This window comes from Chelon labrosus (genome assembly GCF_963514085.1).
Source record: "Chelon labrosus genome assembly, chromosome: 5".
NCBI lineage: Eukaryota > Metazoa > Chordata > Actinopteri > Mugiliformes > Mugilidae > Chelon > Chelon labrosus.
Window position 1 is genome coordinate 14,475,684 of NC_140341.1, and position 24,922 is coordinate 14,500,605.

The window sequence follows — 24,922 nt, forward strand, 5'->3', positions numbered from 1 at the left end:
TATTTATATTTTTCTTACTATAGTGCCTTATTTCCTGACATTGTATAGAGATTTCTATACTTAAGTTTCTTTCTTACTACCTAAATTGTTGACTCTGAGAGCCCTGCACAAGATTTCCAATGTGCCTGGACTGTTGGTTTATGCACAAATGGCCAATAAAGAAACTTGAACCTTGAACCTTGAGTGTAATGCAAGGCCTAAAGCACTGGAGCGCAGGCGCTGCACACACACATATACGCACACACACACACACACTTCGTTAGCAATACTGGTGACAACGGGCTGCATTTTCCGAACAACATCTCAAGCATTAGAGCCTAATTTAACACGCTGGCATCACTTTCGCTCCTTAGCATTCCTCCTCTGTGTTCCCCTCTCCACTGGCCATGCGTGCGTACACTCACTCCTCCTTCCCTTGCTGAACTCCCATTGATAAGATTTGCGACGGCTACCGAGCCCGTTCCGCCTCCCGCTAGCGCCACCAAAGCTATATTTAGCCTAGCAACAGCGGTGACTCACTTCCTGCCTCACTACAAAGCCACTTCCTTGGCTTTCTCCCAGAAGGTTAGCCAGGCGGGGATCTGATTGGCTCCTTCTTCACTCCCAGCTAAATAATTCAACCTCTAATTTGAGGAGCAAAACGGCTGCACCTGAAAAAAAAAACGGTCTAAGCTACAGTATGTGTCAACGACAATCTGCGTGATTTGCTGCGTCTGACACTTGACGGGATCTGTGCAGGACGCATGCCAGTTTCCACAGGTATAGCTTGTATTTGCGTGTGTGTGCGTTTTTCTGCGCATCCAGGTCATGTGCTCCTTATGGCAACTGCACTTGACACATAACAGTGGTTACACAACACGTCCAAATCAAATCCACAGCATTAGACACACACACAGTGTCTTTATGGCTATAGGAAAGGCATAGGAAGAGCGAGAGGGACGTACGGCGAGTGGATCTCGATTTTGACACGCGCTAACGAAGACATCCGATGAATAAGTCTGTAAATATGTGCAGGGGACAGAGACATGTGCGGATACGTTTTCAGGCACTGCCGCAGAAGCTGCCAGATCCCACAACGGCTCTACCAACTCATTAAACCTGAGTCATTACTCCGAAGCAATGTTGCCTGTAAACATCTGCATGCGTATTTGGAATACCTTTCCTGCGTGTAGGCATCAATTGTAAAGGCCAGATGGTCCTGGCAACCAGAAAGCTACACTGGGATGGACACAGCCGGATTAAACCAGGGGAAAAATAGAGCTGTGGGCCCTTCCGGTTATTTTTCCTGCCGCTCTCTCGTCGTTAGGCGCCTCTCGCAACACATCAATTTAGAAATACACACCACATCAGCACGACACGCAACCATAAAACAATCAAGGATTTAAGATTCGCAAATTGCCAGACAAGGGCCTCTCAAGATTAGGTAGAAACAGTTGTCGCCACCTTCGCCAAGTTGATAATCTGACCTATGAACGCAGCAGCTCAGCTGAAAGGTTGACAAAATGAGCTTGTTCTTAAAATGTACAACAAGAACACGGCGATTAAATGACTCGGGCAGCTCCTCTCGCGCTCTCCCTCCGCTCCAGCTAATTCGCCAAGCCGGTAAAGTGGCCGAGTGACCCTCCAGGGGGCCCGAAAGCTCCAGGTTCATTGAGCGTAATTTAGTTGCACATAATTTAATTAGCTGGAAGTGTTTATGTAACACTAAGCTGCAACATAAACAGAGGAGATGGCTGTGATGTTACCGTACCTGGGTTTAAGAGCATCGTAATGTAAAGGTCTTAAGATATTTGTACTCTTTTAACATATGTACATGTTAATGTTGCATATTCTAGTGCATACAGTCACTGACAGATGGTTTGGGATCATGCAGAGGGAAAGGGGTTGGTTTCTGGGAAGATGACTACAGATCCCTCAACAGGTTCCACACTGACATTTCTGAATTTTCTACTTTATATTTGTATGTTGCCTGAACGTTTTCGGCTTGTTTGTAGCCTGAACAGATGCCTTTTTAAGACGCAACGTCTAACGTGCACTCTCACCGCGACTGTTTGCTTACCAGCCCACGCTGATTGGACCGGTGGCCTTCCGTTTAAACACGGTATTATACAAGTGGTTAAAGGGTAAAAGCAAAAGCACACTGTGTGCGTCAGGCTCGCCACATGCCAGCAGTTGCATAAGACTACCTGTGCACACGCTGACAGCTACAGCTAGGCAGCGGCCCTCTCTCAGCCCTCAGAGCTGCACCCACCGCGGACCCTCGCACGCAGACGGCACCTGCACACACGTCTGACCCGACCTCATTCCGTCTCTCCGTCGATATCGTTCTGTCACCTGTCCATCAACTTGTCTCAGGCGCTCCATCCATGCGCCAACATTCAACCAACATTTTTTTTGGCCTACTTCACTAGGAGCCCTCTCTCCTCTCTTTTCTCACTCCAAGTCTCTACGGGTGGTAAATCCCCATACCAACACCATGAGGCCGGTGTCCACAATTAGCAGAGCGACACAGTGAAGGGGGGGAGGGAAGGGGGAAAAAAAGAAATGGATCGCTACATGAAAGGGAACGCAGGATGGGGAAGATTAAAAAGGTTTAAAGGTGAAAGCAGTAGAAAGAAAACTCATTTGTCAAAAAAAAGAAATAAATAAAAAGATTCTGCAACTCTGCAAACGCTTCCGCCAGGGGCTGCCAGTGATTCCCAGAGGTCAGTGGGCACATGGCATGAGACGAGAGGTGGGAACAGGGGTGGAGCTAACGGAGGGGAGGGCTCGTGCGAATCTATAATTAACTGACACCCTCTGGCCTGGCAAATAGATGGCTCTAATCCATCTCCCTGTCCGTTCTCCTCCCACCAACCCCCACCCCTCCCCTCCCCTATGATCCTCAACAGCTCTCCTTGGCGTCGGTAGGTGTGCAACAGGGGGAGCATTCCTAAGTGCAGCGTCATGGGTATAGTCCCAACAGCGTGTGTGCCAAGTCCAAGTGTGTCTATATTTGACACACAGACCTTGGCCTGTTTGTTGGCCCGGTTGAATGACATAGCCCAGCCCGGTAGTCTCCAGGGGATCTCCGACGGTCGACGGGGGACAGACATCAAGGCAGAGAGTGGGACTTCCCTGTCACCGAGTACTGGATGTTCTACTGTGTGTATTAAGGCTAAACAGGCCAAGGGTCAGGCATATGACGAGAGATGATGTGGCTTAGAGGAGCAAACAGTTTAAAAGGCAACACAGAAAACATAATGGAAGAAAAAAAAGACGTAGTATGGCTGAATCCGACCTAAATTATAAACTGTGCACTTGAAGGTGAATCACAGTCGAAAATCCAGAAGTCAAAATTAACACCAACAAGAGATAAATGGTATTTATAAAGTTTTTCTAAGTATTGGTACTCAAAGTGCTTTAAGGTCAAAGTGACACGTCTACCCACCAGTGCCAAGTCCACGGAGCAACTGGAGGTTCAGTCTCTTGCTCTAAATGCCGAGTCACAGCCTTTATGCTTTAATTCAAACTGTACTTTTAAGATAATCCTATAAGATTTTGTCATAGGCGGTGACAGTCAGTAGAAAGGAAACAAAGGAATCTTTCTACTGAATAATATGCAGTTGATGACTAGAATATGCTGAACAGACAATTTTAGGAGAACAACGGTAAAAACATGGCAGATATTTACACTGCATGTTGATCTATTTGGCCCAGATTATCTTGTAATGTGAGATGTTTACAGATCTGCTCTCATCTCCCAAAAATGCACGCCTGATTAATATCAAACATCTTTTATATGTAGGATTTAAAATATGAAGGATTACCTCGGTACACGGCTAACGTTATATTGACACTTAACACGGTTAAAATCTCAGCTCCAGTTCTCTCTAAGAAATAGACACCCCCCTCAATCATTCTCCTCGTTCACGTCTTGTTCAGCCTCCTGCTGAGTTATATCCTGTAACGTGCGTTAGAGAGAGATTACAGAGAATATGTGTGAGGTTTCTACTTGCAACCAGATTTTCAAAAGATTTTAAAGCTCCTGCGGTCTGAGCCCGGCTTTATTTACAGCGGTATGCGGCCGTGCGCGGCTAATTATGCAAACCTCAGACGAGGGGCGGGAGAAGAATCAGGAGATGCACGCTCAGCCGACTCACCTTGTCTCCACTGGAGTAGAAGAAGTAGCGCAGGCGCACTATGTTGCAGTGGTCCAACTTCCTCATGATCTGCAGCTCGCGGTTCTGAACGAAAACAAGACAGGAAAGACACGGTAAATGTTGAGCTTCGGACACCTTTATTAAAATGAGAGATCACAGAAAGTAGTATGTGAGGGTTTAACGGCGATGGCTCGTTTAAGGAAAAGCAACTTTATATCGCTGTGTCTCATGACAGAAAAACACGCACGCCATTAGTCATCTGGCTCAACAATAATCTCATTGACGACCGCATCGCTGTCACAAGCCAGTGTGCCGGTTTGTCAGCGATCAGGATATGAGAAAATTGGATGTGGCGGCAGCGAAAGAATGAAACGGAAAAACACAGAAAAGCCCTCAATTATCTACCGTGTGGCATATTGTCTGTTCCCATTAAAAGCGACAACACCTACAGAAAATAGCCTCTGTTAGCAACCAGACAGACAGCGGCTTTTATGATTGGGTTCACATTGCAGTGTTGGGACCTTTACAGGGCAACTAGAACAAAAATGTAAGCGCTGAATCCTGGTGGAGCGTGCCATCTATACTCATACTCAGCGCGTCCATGCAGAAAACGGTCACGCATATGGACGTTCTCAAGGGTGGGCAGGAATTCAAGCATTACATAAAGCTTTAACATTTCCATTACAGTTCATATTTCCTCCCATTCTCCATTTCCCTTCCCTCCTCCTCCTCCTCTTTCTCCTCCTCCTCCTCCTCCTCCTCCTCATCACAGCACTTTGTGATGGCTTGAACTAAAGTGCTTGTGTAACATTTGGAGAGTGTAGAAAAATAAATAGCGTTCTGAACGCGGAGAACACGACGCACAAAACTGGATGCAAAGCAAAAGATCAGCGTGCGGCACAGGAGCGGAGTCATTACATAATAATCTGACTTTTGTTTTAGCAGTCATATGCAGGTTAATATTCTGAATATTACATTTATTATAGCCACTCGTTTGCATAACCGCTTAATTTTCCCTAGTATAAAAAGACAATCAGTGTTCTACCAGTGCAGTGTCAGCGAACATTATCAGATTCTTGGTATTTGATAAAGATCAGCGAGTTCTGTGAACAATATAATAATTACAACCATCTTATTACCCAGTCTTTCTGAGGTGTATATCTTCATGAGCGGTGATTTACACCTCAGTAGATTAGCTCGCTGACTAATGTGTCGGTTAACAGGCTGAACACCGAGCTAATTAGCTGACAAAATGATTGAGCAAACAGGAAACTGCGTGAGCGTCGGGATAACAAACAAGCTGGCCGTCAACCGCTCGGCCCGGACAATGCGTGCTGAGTGTTTCTAGGAGGAAGACGTCGGTGAGACAATTGCAGGATGCGCAATTAGCTGGCCCGACCAAAGAGCGGGGAGCAGGCAGTGACCTGATGCGCTGGTGTCTCGTCACGCGGAGAGGGAGTCATTCGGAGTCGTATATGTTTTTATTTGAAGCCGATTGAAGCTGGTGTAAAACTTCATGAGCCGAGTTTTTAATTTTATGATATTGTCTGGGTAATGAATTCTACCCGCGGGAATAAAACGAGACAAGAAGAGGGAAATGAAAAATCTGCTCACCGCTGTGTCTTTTTTATTAAAATAAAAAGTCAATTGACGAGAGGCTTACTGGACAAATATATTGTTAACGGATTATTTCACTCAAAGACAAGAAAAACTGCCCAACTGTCCCCAGGTCCAAGTTTGTTATAATCACATAAAACAATAAATAGAGAAAAAAATATGATTAATATATGAAATCAATGAAATTGGACCTGGCATTCGTGTGGATATTACTTAGACATGTACCCCCCAAAGGAATGGATCCACTTGTGAATACACCGATCAGCCACAACATTAAAACCAGTGACGGGAGATGTAAATAACATCGATCGTCTTGTGACAGTACAACGTTCTGCTGGGAAACTTTTGGACCTGGCATTCGTGTAGATGTTACTTAGACATGCACCACCCACCTAGACCAGACCAGACCAGGCACCCCCACCCCATAGCAATGACACTCTTTAATGGCAGCAGCCATCCACAGCAGGATGCAGCCTGACACAGACACACACACAAAGACGGTTTAGCGACAACTCAAAAAAACAAGAAGAACGGCACAAGGCGTTGACCTGGCCTCTAGATTCACTAGATCCCAAACTGATCGAGTATCTGCGGGATGTTCCACAGAGGCCCCTCCCCTCAACCCATAGGACCCAAAGGACACCCTCAGATGACCTACACCACATTATGCCTGATCAGCGTAAATTTAAATTAATTGTTTCTGCTCTATAACTATATGACCGATAAAGAAGCTGACAGGCCGACTAGCTGACTGCCTGAATGCGCTGGGCAAAATGGCACAAACCGTCTGTGATGCTCGCCGACTGTCTGAACGGGTGACTAATGAGATCGCCCGTTATGTGGGTCAGCACCGCGCTGGCTGGTGGAGGCAGACGTGCTGCTGTCCCTCACTTTACGAGGATTTAAACCCCCGTCGTTCATTTTTAACGGAGCACAGAGAGACGCCTGTGCACCGCACAAGGCCTCGTCATCTCAGCAGAGCATCTCGCACGGACAGTCACTCCAGTCCGGTCAGATGCAAACGGCTCCTTCAGTCCTCCCTCCTTGCACGGCCACGACCACATGCACGCACCCTGCATCATAAAGTGACGTCACCGCACGAGGGTCACAGACCAGCTGAACCATTGTGGACTGCGGGTAACGCCCTCGTTTTCTCGCACTGGAGTGTTTTTGAGGGTGTGTCTGCCTCCGTGTGTCGTTATGTGCGCGAGAGATGGTACCATATGGAGGAGGAGGAGCAGACAGGCTGTTGAGTAAAGCCCTGCCCAGCTCCAGTCATACTGCAGTCCTTCCTGCTGACCTGTCATACTCCAGTAGCCCAGCCAGCAGACAGAAAGAGAGAGAGAGAGCGAGACGTAAAGGAGACAGATGGAGTGAAAAAGGAGAAAGAGGGAGGAAAAAAAAACGCCTCGATTGTCTCGGCTGCAGGCTGGAGTGCAACACCTTAGCACTTCATGCTGCTGTTTTTGCATACTGCCGGACAAAACCACATCCAGTTTTCGAAAGAGGTTAAGACCACAATGCAAATGCAAACACTTCTTTTTTTTTTTTTTTTTTGCACCTAGGCAAAAGCTTAAGAACTGGCTGCAGACAAGAGACGACTTCTGTGGTTTACACAAGACTTAGAAATCCCGAATAAATGGCACATAAAATTGCCATTTTATGTAATAATTTATTGATTTTGTATAATTTAAATAAAGCAGATCCGTCACGGGTGCACCCCCGCATTTATTACACCTCCACATTCTTAAAAATGCAATCAGAGTAACAGCCTAGGTGCCAATTATTATTTAAGGAGGACATGTAGGGCCTGCTGTTCTCTTTGCTACTGTGTGCGGTGTCCTGATGCCAACATCTAAAGTGCTCTCTAAAGCCGTTAGAATAAAGAAAGGTTGCGGATGATTATAGGTCTGGCAAAGGATTTCAAAGAGATGTCGAAATTATTTGAAATAGATCATTCTACTGTAAGGAAAGTGAAGTATAAGTGGTGAAGAATTGAACGGCCGACAGCTTTGTCCAAGACAAACCGTTGCATCCTATTCAGCCCAAGAGGACACTGTCTGATGTGAAAAGAAAAGTCTTAAAGTACCCCCAAAATTTCATCTACAGTTAAATGGGGATGAGTCTACAATCAGAAACAGAGATAAAATAAGAAATCACCCATGTAGTCAAAAAATATATAATAATTCACCAATGAATATAGAGACTCAGACATTTGAATGTGCAATTTAATGCGCCCCGGGTACTGTAGCAAACAGATTTTCAGGAGAAGAATCTCATAACAACTGTGGAGCGCGGTGGAGAAAATGTTCTGGTTTGGGATTGCTTTGCTGCCTCAGGGACCCGGGAGCTTGTAGTCACTGATTCAACTGTGAATTCTGCGTAATATCAAACAGTGTGCAGATGTCTGTCAGGAAGTTGGAGGAGCTGAACCTGAAGTAGATCTTTCCGTAGGGTAATGATCTTCAGACGGCTTAATAAAAATCCAAGGACTGGCTCGAACAGAAGAATTTAAGGTTAGGGAGTGATCTAGAAAAATCTCAGTCTTTAATATAATAAACAGTACACTGAAGAAAACCCTTGTTAATCTTGTAACTTTTGCTTGGAGGAGTAAAACGTTATTTTTATTAAAGCTACTTTTCCTTGTGGTTGTTGGCTTGTTGAAATATACAGTATATACATTGATCAGCCACAACATTATGACCACTGACAGGAGAAGTAAACAACATTGATCATCTTGTGAGAATCCAATGTTCTGCTGGGAAACGTTTGGGCCTGGCATTCATGTGGATGTTACTTAGACATGTACCACCCACCTAAACCAGACCAGACCAGGCACCCCCACCCCATAGCAACGACGCTCCTTGATGGCAGCAGCCACACCCAAAACCGCTTTAGGAACGACTCAAAAAACAGGAAAAACAGCACAAGGTGTTGACCTGGCCTCCAAATTCACTAGATCCCAAAATGGTCCAAGTATCTGTGGGATGATCCACAGAGGCTCATCCCCTCAACCCATAGGACCCAAAGCCCCCCCCCCAGACACACCACAGGACACCCTCAAAAGGCCCACGTCCATTTTCTGATGAGTCACAACTGTTCTGGAGGCACAAGGGAGACCTGCACAATATTAGGATATTAGGTCATAATGTTATGCCTGATCGGCGTATGTCTGTGGACAGTTTCAATCCAACTGAAGAGGTAAATGAATAAAAATAGACTGCACATAACTGGTCTTACTAGGGGTTGGAAAGACTAATCGACTAGTCTGCTGTACCGCGTCACTTTAAGCAGGAAGTCGACTAGTCGCTGATCACGTGACAATAACAACACCGACGCCACCGAGAGCCCAGTGGGTCATTGTAGCAAACTAGCAGCGGTTCATCAAGTGCGGGGAAGAAGATGAAGCCCATTCTACCATGACGTGCAAAATATGTAAGTCAGTCCTGAAGTACAACAAATGTACTACTGCAATAGACAAATGTACTACTGCATTTGAAAAGACATCCGCTAACGCTAACAGAGGAACGGTCCAACTCCTCTCAGCGGCAGTCGATGAACACCTTCACCAAACGTCATGTGGTAACAGAGAGAAGGACTCTAATCAACAATTTGCTGGTGAATTTCATCGTCTAAAGTTATTAGACCTTTAGCTGCTATTGCATACACGGAAAAGGAGATATATATTCGGAGATATACGGCATTTTTTGTTGTTGTTGTTTTATCCCGACTACTTTATTCTGTCTTACAACACGCTGCGAAGTATTGATAAGCTCATGTGTTTATGTTCAGTGTTGTGTTCTATTGGTTGACACTGATGCTACGGTCGCAGAGCGTGTTTCTATTTCTTTTTTTTAATATGCCGAGAGAGACTGACGGTGTTTATGGTGTTGATGTGGGCTACGGCTGAGAGTGTTTAAGCTTCAATTACCTTTCAGAAAAGCATCTGTAGCTTCTCTTGTGTGAGACGCCACAATATGTATTCAGGTCAAGAATATAGATTTCACTGTTGTTGCAAAGCATTACTTTCTGCTGTGTTTTTATGTGTGACGTCATCAACTAGTCGACGTCGACTTCGCCACATATTAGTCGAATTTAAAAAATCCTTAGTCGTTATATAGTTTTTAGCAGTTGTTAATCCAACACTAGTAAGTGTATTAGTAACTATTTTCACTATTTCAGGTACAAATAAATACATATCTGGGTCTCCAGAGACTATTTACAGCAGTAAGGTGGTATAAGTGGTAGAGACACAAACTAATGCCATCAATAACTAAAACCCAGTGTTTAGCTATCCTTATTCTTCAAATATGTAGCCTTAGAGCAGCCGCCACTATACACGCTCTCACTGCGCGAGCGAGAGCTCTAATGCGAGCATCCATTTTCCAATAGGCTGATATGTGATCCCTCAGATGGGAACGGAGAAGGACCTATCCCATAATGCACCACTGGCAGACTGTAAACCCACCAAGACCGTCTCCAACGTTCATCAGCTACACCCTGAAGTGGGGGCCTATTCACATGATTTCCCCGTTTGACTTGAGCGTGCGTCAGTGAGAGAAAATAAAAGCATTTTGCACGTGTTGGCCGTAGCTTGGCTGAGTCAACCCAGGCTCTCTTCACAGACGAGCACCCAATCAGACAGGAAAAAAAAAAATAAAAGAACTGAAGTGTGGAGAGAAAAGCTTTGAAGAGGAGGAGAAGAAAATAGAACGCAGGTGTTTGTGTGTAACGGGGTACGCACACTTGACGGCACGTTGGCGCCTAACAGTCATGTGAAGAGCCTTAACGCTCGCTGGCTTCGCTTTTCTTAACAAGAGAAGAGAAGAACGGCCGAGCAGGAAGAGGCGCAGAGGGGAAAAAACAAAAACAGGAGACAGAGCGGAGGCTGAAAAGATCAAACTGAACGGTAAAACAGTGTGATCTTCAGCCGACCACTGAGCCGTTTGAAGATGCAACCTGCTAGCGTGTCATGCTAACCACAGGCTAACAGGAAGAACAAGACGTGACTTCATCGTGGCCAGCACGGAGAGTCACAAAGGGGTGCGTGCGTGTGTGTTCCTAACAAGCAATAAATTTCGCGGCAGATGGTCGACCCCCACACCATTAAGTGACATAATGATCTTGTCAGGTTTCGGATAGCCGAGGACTACCACACGCTGAAAAACTGAACTGCTGCTGCTGCTGCACCACCACAAAGGTTAAACCCGGGGCACTGAGCTGCTGAAGTATTTAGCTGAACCAGTTGGGTGAAACTACAGCTACAGGCGCGCAGATCTGACGGAAAATTTCAGCAACTCTCATGAGAAATGGAGCTGCAGGTTGGGAGGCTGGGAGACAGAACAGTGAGCGCCTGAGCTTGTCAAGCCTTCCCTTCTCTTTCTAACACACCCTGACTCTCCTGAGAGAGGCCAAGCAGACACAGAATAATGAGCAAGAAGCAAACGGCTCTGGCTTCTGTGTTTGAGTCAAGCGAACCCGTTGGCAGGTCACACTAGACGAGGATTTAATTAATTGATTTAGTTTAACAATATTTATTTAACAGTACAAACACAACGACTATCACAAAGCTTCATATTTATTCATAAATTTTGGCATTATTAACTTACTGCCGTGGTCAGTGACTCCCATTACCTTGTGCTTATTGTATTTTGTACTTTCTAAATGTTATTCTGGATGTGAATTCTAAATTTGCACAAATTAAGTAGTTTGGACTGAACAACAACGAGTAGAAAAACAACATATCTGAATTGCCAGTTTAGTGCAAGCCGGCTTATGGGCACACCGTCACGGTTAAGGGAACCCATGACACATGACAACTCAAAACGTCTGCTGTGAAAACGGTCTCTCGTTGCACGCACGCTGAACCAGGCTCTGCTCCAAGACTTTTTTTATTTAAGGTAGACTTCTTGTCCATTGCCGCCGCCCTCTATTATAAATGCATAAACGAACTGAGAGCATGAACAGCATAAAACTCGACCGTGAAGTGTGGATTTTTTGGTGTTTCTTGCGTCGGCTGTCACGCTGTACGGTGTTAACAGTCCTTTCCTGTGATCATAAAGCAGAAATGTGCTCCCTCCAATTACCACGAAAGCTTTTCATGATTGCCCTGAAAGTTAAACGTTAACTGAATCCATCCAGAATTGCACAGTAATTGCTGTATTTAGACAGGAATAGCTCGTGGTGCGCTTCTAATTAAAAAAAAAAACTAAACTAACCGTCGCTCCATTGCAGGTTGCCAGTGTATCAGGTGCGTGTATCATGAACGAAAGCCGTCCGGTTCAATAAGCTTGCGACGAATCTAGTTTTTAATAGATGTTATCGAGGATCAATGTTTATGGCCTGTCCACGTGTGAAGTTATTCGCTCGTCACCGATCGCTCTGTAGCTGAAGGTCGGCCGCTAGTGGACGCCCCAGTGAACGCCATTGCCGCTCCAACGCTACTCACCCAACACCCCAAATCTGCTGTCAGCGTGGTGAGTTTGGTGGTAGGAACCAAAAGCCTGCAGTTTAAAGGAACTCTATGTTTGCGTCGTGTGCCGATCAACTCTGACAGTTGAGGTTAGTTTATGTCGGTGCCCGCCAACTTCACCCATCATCATTGACGACGCACTACATTTCATTAAACTTACATGGTCTTCTGTCGTATATTTCTGGGCTGTTGAACAAAACTGAAAAATTTGTCCTACATGTATAACATATATAGATGATGACAGGCCACCCTCAATCATATAGACCTCTTAGGCTTTATGGCAGTAATGTTTTCTCAGACTGCATCGGCATCATTTTGACACTGGTCGTAATTCAGTAACTCCTTGAGCCCTTTTCCAGTTTTACTTAAACCCAATCTTGCAATTAAACTACTGTCTTATATTTAAAGCCCATGATACTAAACAGCTATTCTGCAGACTTATCTTAATTGGGCTACAGTCAGGATTGTTTCATATCCCGAGCTCTCGGTTTCAAGGAACTCAAATATTCTAGTTTGACCACTCGTAAAGAAGCCAAGCTATTGGTACTAGGGATGCACGATAACTTTTTTTAAAAACCGATACCGATAACCGATAACATACCTGAAGATGAGGAAGACTAATGAGCAAAAGTAATGCCGCGCAGGCGTCCTCATGCGCCTTCAAAACCCCATCGAATCGATGGCTATGTTTCAAATGACTTTTCATGTTCGAGGTATTAAAGCTGGTGCTGATTTTTCCACCTCGTATCACTTTCTTTAAACATTTATTACAAACAGCCAGAGAAGTGTCATCCTCGGAAACTTTGAAAAAGTCCCACACCACCGCCGCCGCCGCCGTGTTGTTTGTTTACAAACGTATGCACGTTGTGCTGCATTCAAGTGGTGACGGAAGTTCCGTGTTCCCGGTTTGAGAGTCGTTTTATCCGACCTTTTATGTTTCCGTGGTTTATGTGTAACATCCTGGGTAACGGCAGCTACTACCAAAATCACGACCGAGTTGACGAGTTGTTTTCCGACACGAGGGAGTATTTTAATTATTTTTGTTTTTCAGCCTGAATGTTGTTTTTCCGATTATACCCGATTCACAATAAAAAGAGTTAAATATACCTACGTAATTTACATTGGAGAAAGCACCAACTTGTTGACCTATTTAAATCTGTAGTAAACAGGTTACAGGATCCCGGTTTATGCAGCCCGATATTGCAAATCAGATTTCACCGTCTTCAATGTAAACAATACGTCCGCAATATGATCATAAGCGGGGTGGGCCTCATGACAGGGTTACTTATGACCGTGTCAGCGCTGTCAGTGAGGCCCCACACCGAGGGAGCAGAGACAATGTTGCCTCAGCGGAGAAACAACAAGCCATCAGTCAAATCTATTCAAAGCGCAGGAGGAGGATTCCAGCCGAGCATTACTTGGAAAGAAAGATGACATCTCCAAGGTGGCAACTGAACTAAATCTGACAGATGACGGAGTATTAATGGGTTCAAGTTTGTTTGTGTGAAAAAAGACCCTCCCACTTCGAGCGCACACACACACACACACACACACACACACACACAAACACACACAGTCACAGAACCCTCTTGCAAAACACTGAAGAGAAGTTTCTCCTTTGTATTCTCTTGATTCGCAGCTTCTCTGATCTCCCCGTTTGTGAGAAAGATCACTCCATTCATATCTCTTTCACAGATACTTATATTCATTAATGTGACAACTCACTACTTTGGTCACATTGTGCAAGTTTATGTGAATTATCTTCCAAAAACACTTCTCAATTTCATTCTTGCTTTTTGTCGACGAGTGAGCTTGAAGATGCATTGTGCATCTGTGCATGTTTTACCTTAAACCTCTTGTCTTGCAGGACCTTCTTGATGGCCACCAGCTCTCCAGAGTCACAGAGTTTAGCTTGGTAGACGACGCCAAACGAGCCGTTGCCGATGACCTTAGTGTCCGTGTAGCTCACCTCCTGTGGCCGGTCGGGACCCTGGCCTGGGGTGGCCACAACTGTCGTTACCTTGCTGCCATCTTTATCCCCTGCAGAGAGAGAGAGACGAGCAGGCGTTCAGAACAAAGCAGTGGTTGGAACCGTAAGGTGTAGCAGATTCAGGTACAGGAGAGGAAATTGGTTTAGTTAGCTTCTGGGGCAGGAAGAAACTGGTGACTCTCAGGCCTCTCCAGCCATGCGCCATCCAAAGACACCTGGCCTGCCACTGCGCAGTCAGTGGAGGTGAAAAGGGGCACTTCCCACATCGAAAGGGTTCCTCCAGGAGGACCCCGGATGAGCCCCTAATCACGTTACGTCCCACCTTCAGGGTCTTACCATAAAGGGCCTGTTCAGACCTTGCTTTAAGATCTGATCTGGACAATCCAAGTGGCTAGCTTTAAGTACGTGTGTTCAGACCCAGCATTAACATGCGTCTCCAAATCAGTCTTCAAATCTAATGTCAGTTTCCACAACATCATTCGAGGCGCAGTAGAATATTTTAACAGCGGCCATCCCCGATGGATCTCTACCGCCGCAGAGCTGTTTTATGTGTGTGCGTCACGACTTTGGCAAACACATTTATTTGTTATTTATTGATCTCCGCCCTGACGTTGGTCAGACCTGCACAAAACTCAGATTATAACTCCAACCCTGGAAGTTTCCATACGCACAGTGATCCCTGGTAATAAAGGCATATAAAAAGAAACCTGTAATGAGGAAACTCTCAACTTAACACCACGCGGTTCCTTATATAGTAACACAACCGCATCAATAATTAACCACATGCTAATACGTTATTTAATGACAGAATCACACTCGTGTACTCATATTAAATACTTTCATTTGTTAATTCTTGATTAGATTTATTTATTATTTAGTAGATTAACAGCTCCAAGGACAGAATATTTTAAAAGGCTCTCATGACTAATGAACAGACATCACTCATGATACTTCGTCATTTCTTAGGCGATCATTCATAATAGTGGTGTGGCGAGTATAGGCGGCCGTTAATGTGACTCAGGACGCACTGCGATCACACCACCAAAAGAATGCGGGAACACGTGACCCAGGCCGCCTCCAAATGTGGTCAGAGATCGGATCTCTTAAATGTGATCTCAATGCGTCCTGGGGGTGTTCAAGCCCGTCTTTTACACGGTCAGATAGACCAGATCGGATCTTAATGCAAGGTGTGAACAGGCCCCTAATACAACATCATGGTTACAAAACAAATGGTTTGGCTTTTGTGGCAGCAAGCGGCCCTTTTATTAGCCTTTATCCACACCCAGGTGTGGCTGGTTAGGTTATTTAGGCCAATGCACCAGCAAAAGACTCTTGCACTACCACGCCAAGGCCTGAGGGGATGCAGAGAGGCATAACAAATAGAGTAAAGGCCAAACATTTTTCTGTGTAAACCGTACAGTTTGGCTACAGTGTCGTTGATAATATGCAAAAGTCACACTGTGGGAATATTGCTGCCTTCAAATGGAACTCGTGGATATGGGACGTTGTGCTTCAAGAGGTAACAGCAGTCGTAAGTTGTGAGAACACCTCTGCTAGTCAACTGTTGGCGTCTTGACATTTCAGCAAGTTAATGACCTGGTAACCAAATGCAGGAAAGCCAAAGGGCATAAAGAACAGATGAGGTTGTTGGGAACGTCAACATTTTACTCGGACCAATGATAAAATGACGGCAACAACAGCCAAATTACAAAATAATAACTTACCATGCACCTCCGCCATTTCTGAAAACGTCAGCAAACACACGTCACAACTGGTAAACTAGGACCTTAAGTTCTTGTCCACTTGTGAGGCCGTGAATACCCCAAGAGGGAACGTTCATATGAACTCACAAGCACAGAAAACACGACCCCATTTGAAGGTAGCATGAGATGAGATTTTGTCTCTAAAATCTATTAAGTAAAGGGGCCTTAAAGTCGAGTTTAAAGGGTTCTCTCTATCTGCCTCACATTGCCTCACTCTCTCCATGGTGGTGTCAAAGGGTAAAGTCCACATAAGCAGGCAGTTAAAAGGACGACCGGGCCGGAGTGTGTGTCACATGCCACAAATGTTTGTTAGGCTCTGAAATTAACTCCAAAACCTCCACAACCGACCCTTCGAACAACACGTGAATCCTTTCTAAATCCTCTAACTCGGTTTATTGGCGTATCCCACGAACTTCAGGAGCGGCAGCTAAATAAATCAAACACATTCAAACCTCTGCAAACCGCATTCGCCAATAGCTCGTATAAAATCACGCTGATGGACGGATTAGAGCCGCTTCGTAACCTTGGCTGTTGCAGATCCCCGTGTTGTTCAGCAGAAAGCTCACGCAGCATGCAGTGGCAGCAAACCACCTCCACATGGACGACGCCGGCGGGCCACTGGGTCTTATCCACGACAGGTGGACATGTCATGTTGACTTCTGGCGAACCACCAGCTGACGAGTCGTCTCGTGTGTATGTCAAATGAACAGCCTGTTCAAACCTGCATCACTTGATTTATTTTAAAAACGTCAACGCTTTGGTTGTAGCGAGAGGAGATCTGCCGCTTTCATACGGAGCTCATTTTCCAGCAGAATTATTCATTGCCTTATTCAAGGCAAAAAACTACACATCCAGTGTCCAAACCAAACACAAAAATGATAGTTTTATGCATTTTGAAGATGCCGTAACAGTGAGAGGGGGGAAGGTAAAAAGCAGGGGAAAGCTGCATGTAAAATAAACAAAAAAAACAACTAACATCTCTTTCTCCAGGACCCAGTCTAGAAAGAGAAACTGAAGACGGATTCTGCAACACCAGAAATAGACTCTCTGAGACCGTGTGTGTGTGTGTGTGTGTGTGTGTGAGAGAGAGAGAGGGTGAGAGAGAGGACTCTAACTCCGCCTACATATTCCTGCAAGGCCATTTCTATGACGCCTCTGCACTTCCTCAAACCGTGAGAAAAGTCTGTGCACAGTCACACACACGCACAGACATGCACATATTCAGCTCGCAGCGAGATCCCACACCGCTGCCAACGAGAAATGACCGAGAAATCAGACCGCACTTGAACTGAAACGGCATTATATTTCTTTTACATTCTGAGGGACTGATTGGAGGCCTATAGGAAGCGCGGCCTTTCTCACTTTAATCTGTAAAAAGTCTAATTTTCATTCTCCGTCGCACAGATGTTCCCTTCATTTTGAAGAAGAAGAAAAAGGCCGCAATCAAAACCAACACATCTGAAATGAGATTCCGCTCATTTTCAAGCCTGAATTATTTTTATTCTAATAAATTATCTTAAGGGGAACACCAGAAAGTTAAACGGCGAAAGATGTCTCTTGGAAAATGGAAAATGTTCCTTTAAAATATAAAGTAATGTAAAAAAACAAACGTACAAACAGAATATAAGGTGCGTTTGAAGTGCTGCCGCGGTTACCTGGTCAACCAACCTGCCACAAGATTACAACTGGTGTCGCAGCGCCTTACTTCACATACATATGCTATATTGCTCTGCCACAAAGTGGAGCAGCAGAGAGGCAGCTGGTGCAACTTTTAGCCAGAGGCATCAATAGTTGATTCAGGTCAGCAGACTAGACCAGGCCACCACTGAATATGGCTAACACGTGCACGCAGAGGGGGAAAAACCCGCACTACTGTGGAGCAGTTGCGAGGATGCGTGCAGGGAAGAGGTTTGGTCACAGGTTCCAAAGTGTGCGTCTCAACTTAGGCTGCCAAAAAATGCCTTAAAGTAGAAATAAGATCATTTAATGAAACAAATAGGACTAAGGATTTACCAACCTGTTGCCGCGAATCTCTCGGAAGTACAGATTGTCTGCATTTCCTTGGCCTAAATTTATCAACCTCATCTTACACACATGACTGAAGGTTGACACACGCAAATAAGAGAGAATGTGTTGTGCTTTTAAGAAGTTAAATTAGTTACTTGCCTCAGGTTTATTACTTTTTAAAAGACAATACATTTCTTTCTGATCCACATCCTGAAATTTGTGCGAGCACTTCAGTGTCACGCACGCAGCGTAGGAAGTTTGAGTGCCGAGCCTCACGCAGTCCCCGGCAGAGTTTTTGCGCGAGCCGGCAAATTCGATTCACACTTTTATTGAGAATTTCTTTCCACAGCTGCAAACCTTCTCTAATTATTGACTTTTTTTTTTTTTTTTTTTTTTATTCGTTCCGAGCATTTCATTTCACAAACTGAAAACTGACAAATCGGTTGTTGCTCACTGCCTGACGCACTGAAGCTCAGCGGTGCATACTTCCTCTGTTAAAAGATAATTGTCTGTTAGTTGTTAGGTGTTTTCATTGCATTCAAGACCATTACTCCTCTTGGCGCTCTTTGGAGCTTGCGTACAGCGATCAGGCATAACATTATGACCGCCTTCCTAATATTGTGTAGGTCTCCCTTGCGCCTCCAAGGGTTGTGACTCATCAGAGAATGGACATGGGTCTCCTAAGGGTGTCCTGTGGTGTCTAGCAACAGGATGTTGTTAGAGGGGGTCTTTGGGTCCTATGGGGGGAGGGGAGGGGCCTCTGTGGATCAGGCATGTTCCAGTGCATCCCACAGATTGCTAGATCAGTTTGGGATCTAGTGAATTTGGAGGCCAGGTCAACACCTTGTGCTGCTTTTCATGTTTTTGTGAGTTGATCTAGGTGGGTGGTACGTGTCTAAGTAACGTCCACATGAATGCCAGGTGCAAAAATTTCCCAGCAGGACACTGCATTGTCACAAGATGGTCCACGTTATCAACTTTACCTGTCATAATGTTGTGGCTGATAGTAGTAAAATTAGTCATGCATTTATTGCAGGGTGAAGAATAATTTCCGTACCATCCCCGTTGCATCACCACACGTGAATGCCACAGAACGTGAACCTGCCAAACTGTCCATGTGTTCGCTGCGCTCATATTTGGCAGACAGTTACTCGCTTATATGGAGCGTTTATTTACTGCGTGGCTCTAACAGATAAATCATGTCACACATACCGAGAAGTCAAACGCTGAGGGATGACTACAGTGATACTACAAACCTGTTTAATTGTTTCAAAAATGTGGGTCATGACGGTGTTATTGCAAGATTATAGACTATAAGTTAGACGGTTTATGTAGCGCGGCAGAGGTAGAGTGCAGATCAAAATGACATCTATTATGAATGCTGTGTTGATAAGAGAGAGGCATTATCCCTTTCCCCAGCCAGGTTTCAACCTGCCACACTGGGGGAGCGCACTTCTCGAACCGCTAGGCCACCGCTGCCCAATTAGCTGCATTCCTGGACTGTGCCGCAAGCAAACGCGAGCGCGAACTGCGTGTGCGCCGTCCAGGTACATGCAGCCGTGCAAAGCGTTCCGACACTGCGATGGCAGCTGACGAGATAATTCACTACACTACTGGAACATCCAGTCGCAGGAATGTCAGCACTGACACAGAGCGAGCGAGCGAGCGAGCTCGGCCAAGCAGCGCCGACATGGAGGCAGAGGTTTTGATCAGACACGAGGAGGGTGCATGGATTTTAGATATCGCTGCGCGGCCTGCAGTGCCACGGCCGCCCAGTCGTGTGACCACACTGATTGTATCCAATAAACCGAGCAGAGATTGAAGCATCCTCTGATTTCTCTCTCTGACTCAAAACTCCGCTGGCTTTTTAAATCCCCGAGCGATTCTGGTGGTTCTTGTCTCGTCTGCGAGCCCCGCTGTTTCATTTGGAATCAGAGAGTATAATTAGTTCATTTTGTTCACTTGCTAAATGTGAGAGAGAGGGACAGACAGGAAAAGAGGGAAAATGGGGGGAGCGGGAGAGAGAGCGCGCTGCAGCTTTGAAATGCAAAACAAGCCGCTCATTGTTCTTGGCCAGCTGCCTCACCCCCTAAAAAACAAAACCTAAGAGTGCTCAGGAGCGTGCGCGCGTGTGTGCGCGTGTGTGTGTGTGTGTGTGTGATTTATGCATGCGTATGCACGTGTGTGTTTCCGTCTGGTCGTGTGGGAGGGGTAAGAGCATTCTCTCCAGGATCATCACACACTGGCTACAGCTGCTTAGGATCATCAGCCAAGTTATTCACACACACATGTGAGCGTTACGTGTGTGTGTGTGTGTGTGTGTGTGTGTGTGTGTTGGGATGTTGGAGGTCAGGGTATTGGTAGATGGCATGTTGGAAAGGAAGGGAAAAAACAGGTCTAGGTAGATACCAGGAAGGTGACACGGTGTTATGTAAATTCATTCAGTCCTAAGTCCAATCACGGTACAGCTGACACTGCATGCCATGCACTTCTAAGTGACAAATGGGATCTTAGATTATAAAAATAAATGACTTTTCCACGGTCGCTTGTTAGCGTCATGAATGTAGGCCACCGTTTTTATTATGAATAGAGTCAAAACTGTTACTTTGGTCTTCAATGAGAGTCGGTAACTCGGGATTATCGGTAGATTATATGAGAAATCAAGCAAACTGACTACAGGACCTAGGAATCGGTAACAGCAGCAAGAGCAGAGTGACTGATAATGAAAATATAAGCTGGAGACACGCATTTACGCTGAGACGCACCCAATTAGAAGCGTGTTTCACAACAGTTTCAATTGTGAATTTATTTAGGCACAAATCATGAAGTACTCGGTGCTTTTAGGTTATATTTAGACTTAAGAAAAGGTGATATATCGTGACTTAAATGAATATATATGACTATGATTGCCAAAAAAAGCAACGTTTAGCCACTGTGACTTATCTCCGACCTGCGAATACGCTCCAAAACCTGCGCATTTAAGTACATTTAAGCCTTTAAGACCAGGAAATGACAGCACTACAGTATATATCACACACCATTGCATCGCAGGGGACATATGAGCAATCAACAGCTCTATTTTCCTCCGTGTGTGTCCACTGAACACCACCTGTTTGCAGAAATCAGATGTGATGTGTTTTTTTAAAAGGGTGTTTCCAGGATGAGCCTCTGATGACTGATAATGATGTACTGACATACCAGATGAGTCTCTTGGAGAACAAACAAAAAAAAAAAAGAAAGAAGTTGTGAAACCACAGAGGAGTGGGGGTGGGGGGGTAATGGTGTAACAGCAGGTCCATAAGGTCAGCCGCACGTTCCGCTTATTCAGTAGCTTACGTCTGAAAACCAATTAAAACAGAGACCTCCAGTTCTTACATGTAGCCGCCTCACTGACAAAAGATTCCTGCGTTTTCTGGAAAGCGTTTCCCTTCCGTCTCCGTTATAAACTCGCCGCCGACTGGAACGCTCCAACACCCATACGCGTATCTGGGGCAGGACGAGTATTAGGATTGGAGCGCGTCTCCCTGTTTAGAAAGCGTGCGTGTCACAGTCCACTAAGTGGTTTCCAGTGCCAGGGCCTAGAGGAGAGCCTCAGCCTCAGGCCTCACCCTACTAACACACATCGTGATCACATCACAGCCCAAGAAGCATCAGCAACATTCCTCAACGGACGAATTTTTTTTTTTTCCCACACACTCATCCAAATGTGTGCATAAGATAAGAGATAAGTGTAGTTAGATACTGCAGATGTCTCAATTCAGTCAAATCAAGCCAAATGTGGGTCTTGCAAGTGTAATGCACGATTTTCGACAAAGCAAGCCATTAATTTATCGGAAACACATCCAACATTGAAATATTTCAGCTAGTGCTCTCTGCAGTCAGTGGCACACTTATCAAATGCTACGCCGGTTTGCAAAGAGAACCCTGGACAGTAAGAAGACAGCAGAAAAGGGTGAGTGAATCTGACATGCTAGCCGGATACGAACTGAAGCAGAAATTGGGTGAGAGATGTGTGTCCGAGGTGCCACACTGACAGGCTCCCATGCCCAGCTGGCAGGCCCCGTCAGTCGCATGGATTCATCTCTGCAGCCAGTCTATAACCAGTCTCCGGCGCGGTGCCAGCGGGGGGGGGGGGGGGCTTCATGAACAAGACACTCTGGGTCACACTCCTTCCAGCCGTCGCGACGTCTAATTCCGACGCGGCCCCACGGAAACGGGAGCAGCAAGGCAGCCCTTTCCAGCACCGCGCCAGCTCAGCCCGAGTCGGCTATGGGCGCACCTTCCGCTTTGACAGTTGCGTAATGAGACGCCGGCCCTGTCGCTTTAACTCTATTACGCGTATGATTGGTGCCGTGTAGTAACGCCGCTATGACATCTAATCTACATTCACGTTGGCATTAATCAGGCCGGATCTGCGGTATAAAGGAAAGGGGGCTCGGTTTGCGACCTGGACCGGCGCCAATAGTACCTTCCCCCTGCTGGCCCGGCCCCGGCCCCGGCCCCGGCCAGGCCCTGCCCGGCGCGGCCTGCTAACCCCCGGTCAGACTGACCGGCCCCGGGGCGGCGCGTCAGGGGGCGCAGGCGGTGTGCGGTCACTCCGAAGCGAGAAGAAGCGGCGTGCGTGCCCGTCCAATCTCAGCTTGCGACACAGATACATGACAGGGCTAAGCTAACGTTATGCTAGCTTGACACATTTCCCGGCTGCTGAGTGAGAAGACGATTCCGCGAGCATGTGTGGAGCCTACTATGGGCCTGGTGCATGCAGAGGAAAAAGGTGCTCTAGGATTACAAGGGGAGGGGGGGGGGGGGGGGGGGGGGGGGGGGGGGGGTGTACTTACTGCTGACTTTCATGCTGCCGAAAGCAGAAGGCTGCGGCACTGGTTTGCAGCTCTCCGCGAAGGATGTGGTCCTGGGCCGACCCGACATGATCCGATCCCCTTTGATTCTCTCGACTCGGGAGACTGTGACTTGCTAAACGGCAGGGCTGATCGATCCGCCGGACCTTCTCATCCAAAAAAGGATGACAAGTGTATGTAATATCAGTACAATTCACAGGGAGGACAGGCAGAAAGACAACCCCCTTTTATCCCACGATCCTCCACACTACTCGGTATCACCTAATAAACTACCCTTTCTTTCCCCGCGGACAGTCAATCAGAGCATCGCTTTCCTCCTTATAATCCAGGTTCTCTTTCAGCGGGCCTTTGAAGACACGTCTCCGACTAAAATAGTCATGAATCTGGCCTCTCCTTGTGGCCCCCCCCCGTTTAAAACCAATTGCGATTTCTCGGTGGGTGTGGAATCAATTTCGCGAAGGGGGTGAGTTCGGGTGTGGGTCCGGCGCGGAGGAGAGATGAATGCGGCGTTTTCTTGTCGATTCGGGACACATGCAGTTCCTCTTCATATCCCGATGTGGAGGCTCAATGATCCGACTGCCATGGCGGCTCCCTCGCTATACCCTAGCCTACAGACCGTCCAACGGAAAAATCTGCCAGTTGCCACAGTCTTCTTCTACGGATTCGCTGGCTTCACGCTGACTCAAAATCCGGTCTCGCCGCTGTCAAATTCCCGTGTCTTCGCCGAGACCCAGGGCCAGCGAGCTCCTCGGAAAATGATGGTCTTTAGGAACAGTGCGACGATACTGATTTTTTTTTTTTTTTTTTTTTTTTTTATTCCTTCCCCATAGGTTTCGGGCTCTCGCTCTTTGTCGCTGCGCATATTATGTACGTCGCTGCCGTAAAGTGTTACGAGAGCCGCCTCGTCGTCATAGCAAGAAGTTCACGCTCTTGACGTAACCCTCAACGGAGAATAGCGAACCCGTGAACGCGCACGCTGTGAATCTGGGGTGGCCGGTTTAGCCAATCACAGAGGGTATCCTTCACGAGTGGGCGTTAACCGGATTTCCCGTCGTCCAATGGGAGCGCGGCCAGTGAGCACCACATGGCATAATTCGCTCCGCGCCGCCCTCACGACTTCAAAGGCTTTTCCCCACGCCGCGGCGGGGGAAAACGGGAGGAGCTGCCCCCGAGATTGATGACTCCGTCGGCCAATGGAGCTCCAGGACCCGGCTGTCAATTCAAATTGACCAGCTGTCACAGACTACCGGTGGTCATGCAGCACTGTTGCCATGTAAGTCACAAAAGCCTATCCTCCACCTCTCCTAAACATTAGTACACCAGAGTCTAATAATATACTAATCCATCTCTAATTTCACATAATCTTTTTTATAGTCTAATCTAACATTTTAACTGTTGCCTTAATATTTTACTCCAGCATAAATTACACTTTGCGTAAGAACAATGCAAAATAAATCTAGTTTTATACTGTTTATTTAATCCCACTACCTGTAATTTGAATTACAATTTAATGATAATTTGCATATGGCGCAAAATAAATATATCTTACACTGCATTTCTTTTATGCTCATTTACTATCTTTGACCTATTTATGCATTTTATGCTTGTGTGGCGTGACTTTCATGCAGACTTTCGTGCATTTCTTTGTGCATCTCTGTATTGCACGAAGACAATAAAATGATTAACCTTGAACTTTTGCTCATGCCATATCAACCAGGTTTTTAATCTCAGTTAATAAGTGTAATTTTGTGTTGGCCGGACTCTGAAATGTTCCATTGGCTATTGTTTCTCTTTTATTTTTTGCTTTACTTCATATTTGGGAATAGCGAATGTATGTATGGCGTACCACTAATAATAAGCTGTTATACACGCATGTTATTCCACCATCTAGCTATTCAGAAATAAAAAGTATTCAAGGGTTATGACTAATCTCTAAAACCTGAGCTATCAACAATCAGTTACAGATTATAAACCATTAATAAAAGATAACTTGATAGAAAATTACCTAAACTGCTACCATACTACCAGTATAGCTCATTTTACACCGAATGCACGTCACTACTCTTATCTTAGCA

At 45.9% G+C, this 24,922-nt stretch overlaps 1 protein-coding gene across 2 annotated transcripts in view; it reads right to left on the reverse strand.

Moving 5' to 3' along the window:
• Window positions 1-23,710, reverse strand: part of gsk3ba (glycogen synthase kinase 3 beta-a) — a 36,661-nt gene extending 12,951 nt beyond the window's left edge. For both annotated transcript variants that reach the window (XM_084544202.1, XM_084544201.1), the window contains exons 1-3: window positions 22,830-23,710; window positions 14,078-14,271; window positions 4,143-4,226 (exon numbers count right to left, since the gene is read on the reverse strand). In XM_084544202.1, the coding sequence (XP_084400328.1) occupies window positions 4,143-4,226; window positions 14,078-14,271; window positions 22,830-22,917 (366 nt within the window). In that variant the 5' untranslated portion in view covers window positions 22,918-23,710. The remainder of the gene's footprint in view (window positions 1-4,142; window positions 4,227-14,077; window positions 14,272-22,829) is intronic.
• Between the last annotated feature and the right edge of the window lie 1,212 nt (window positions 23,711-24,922).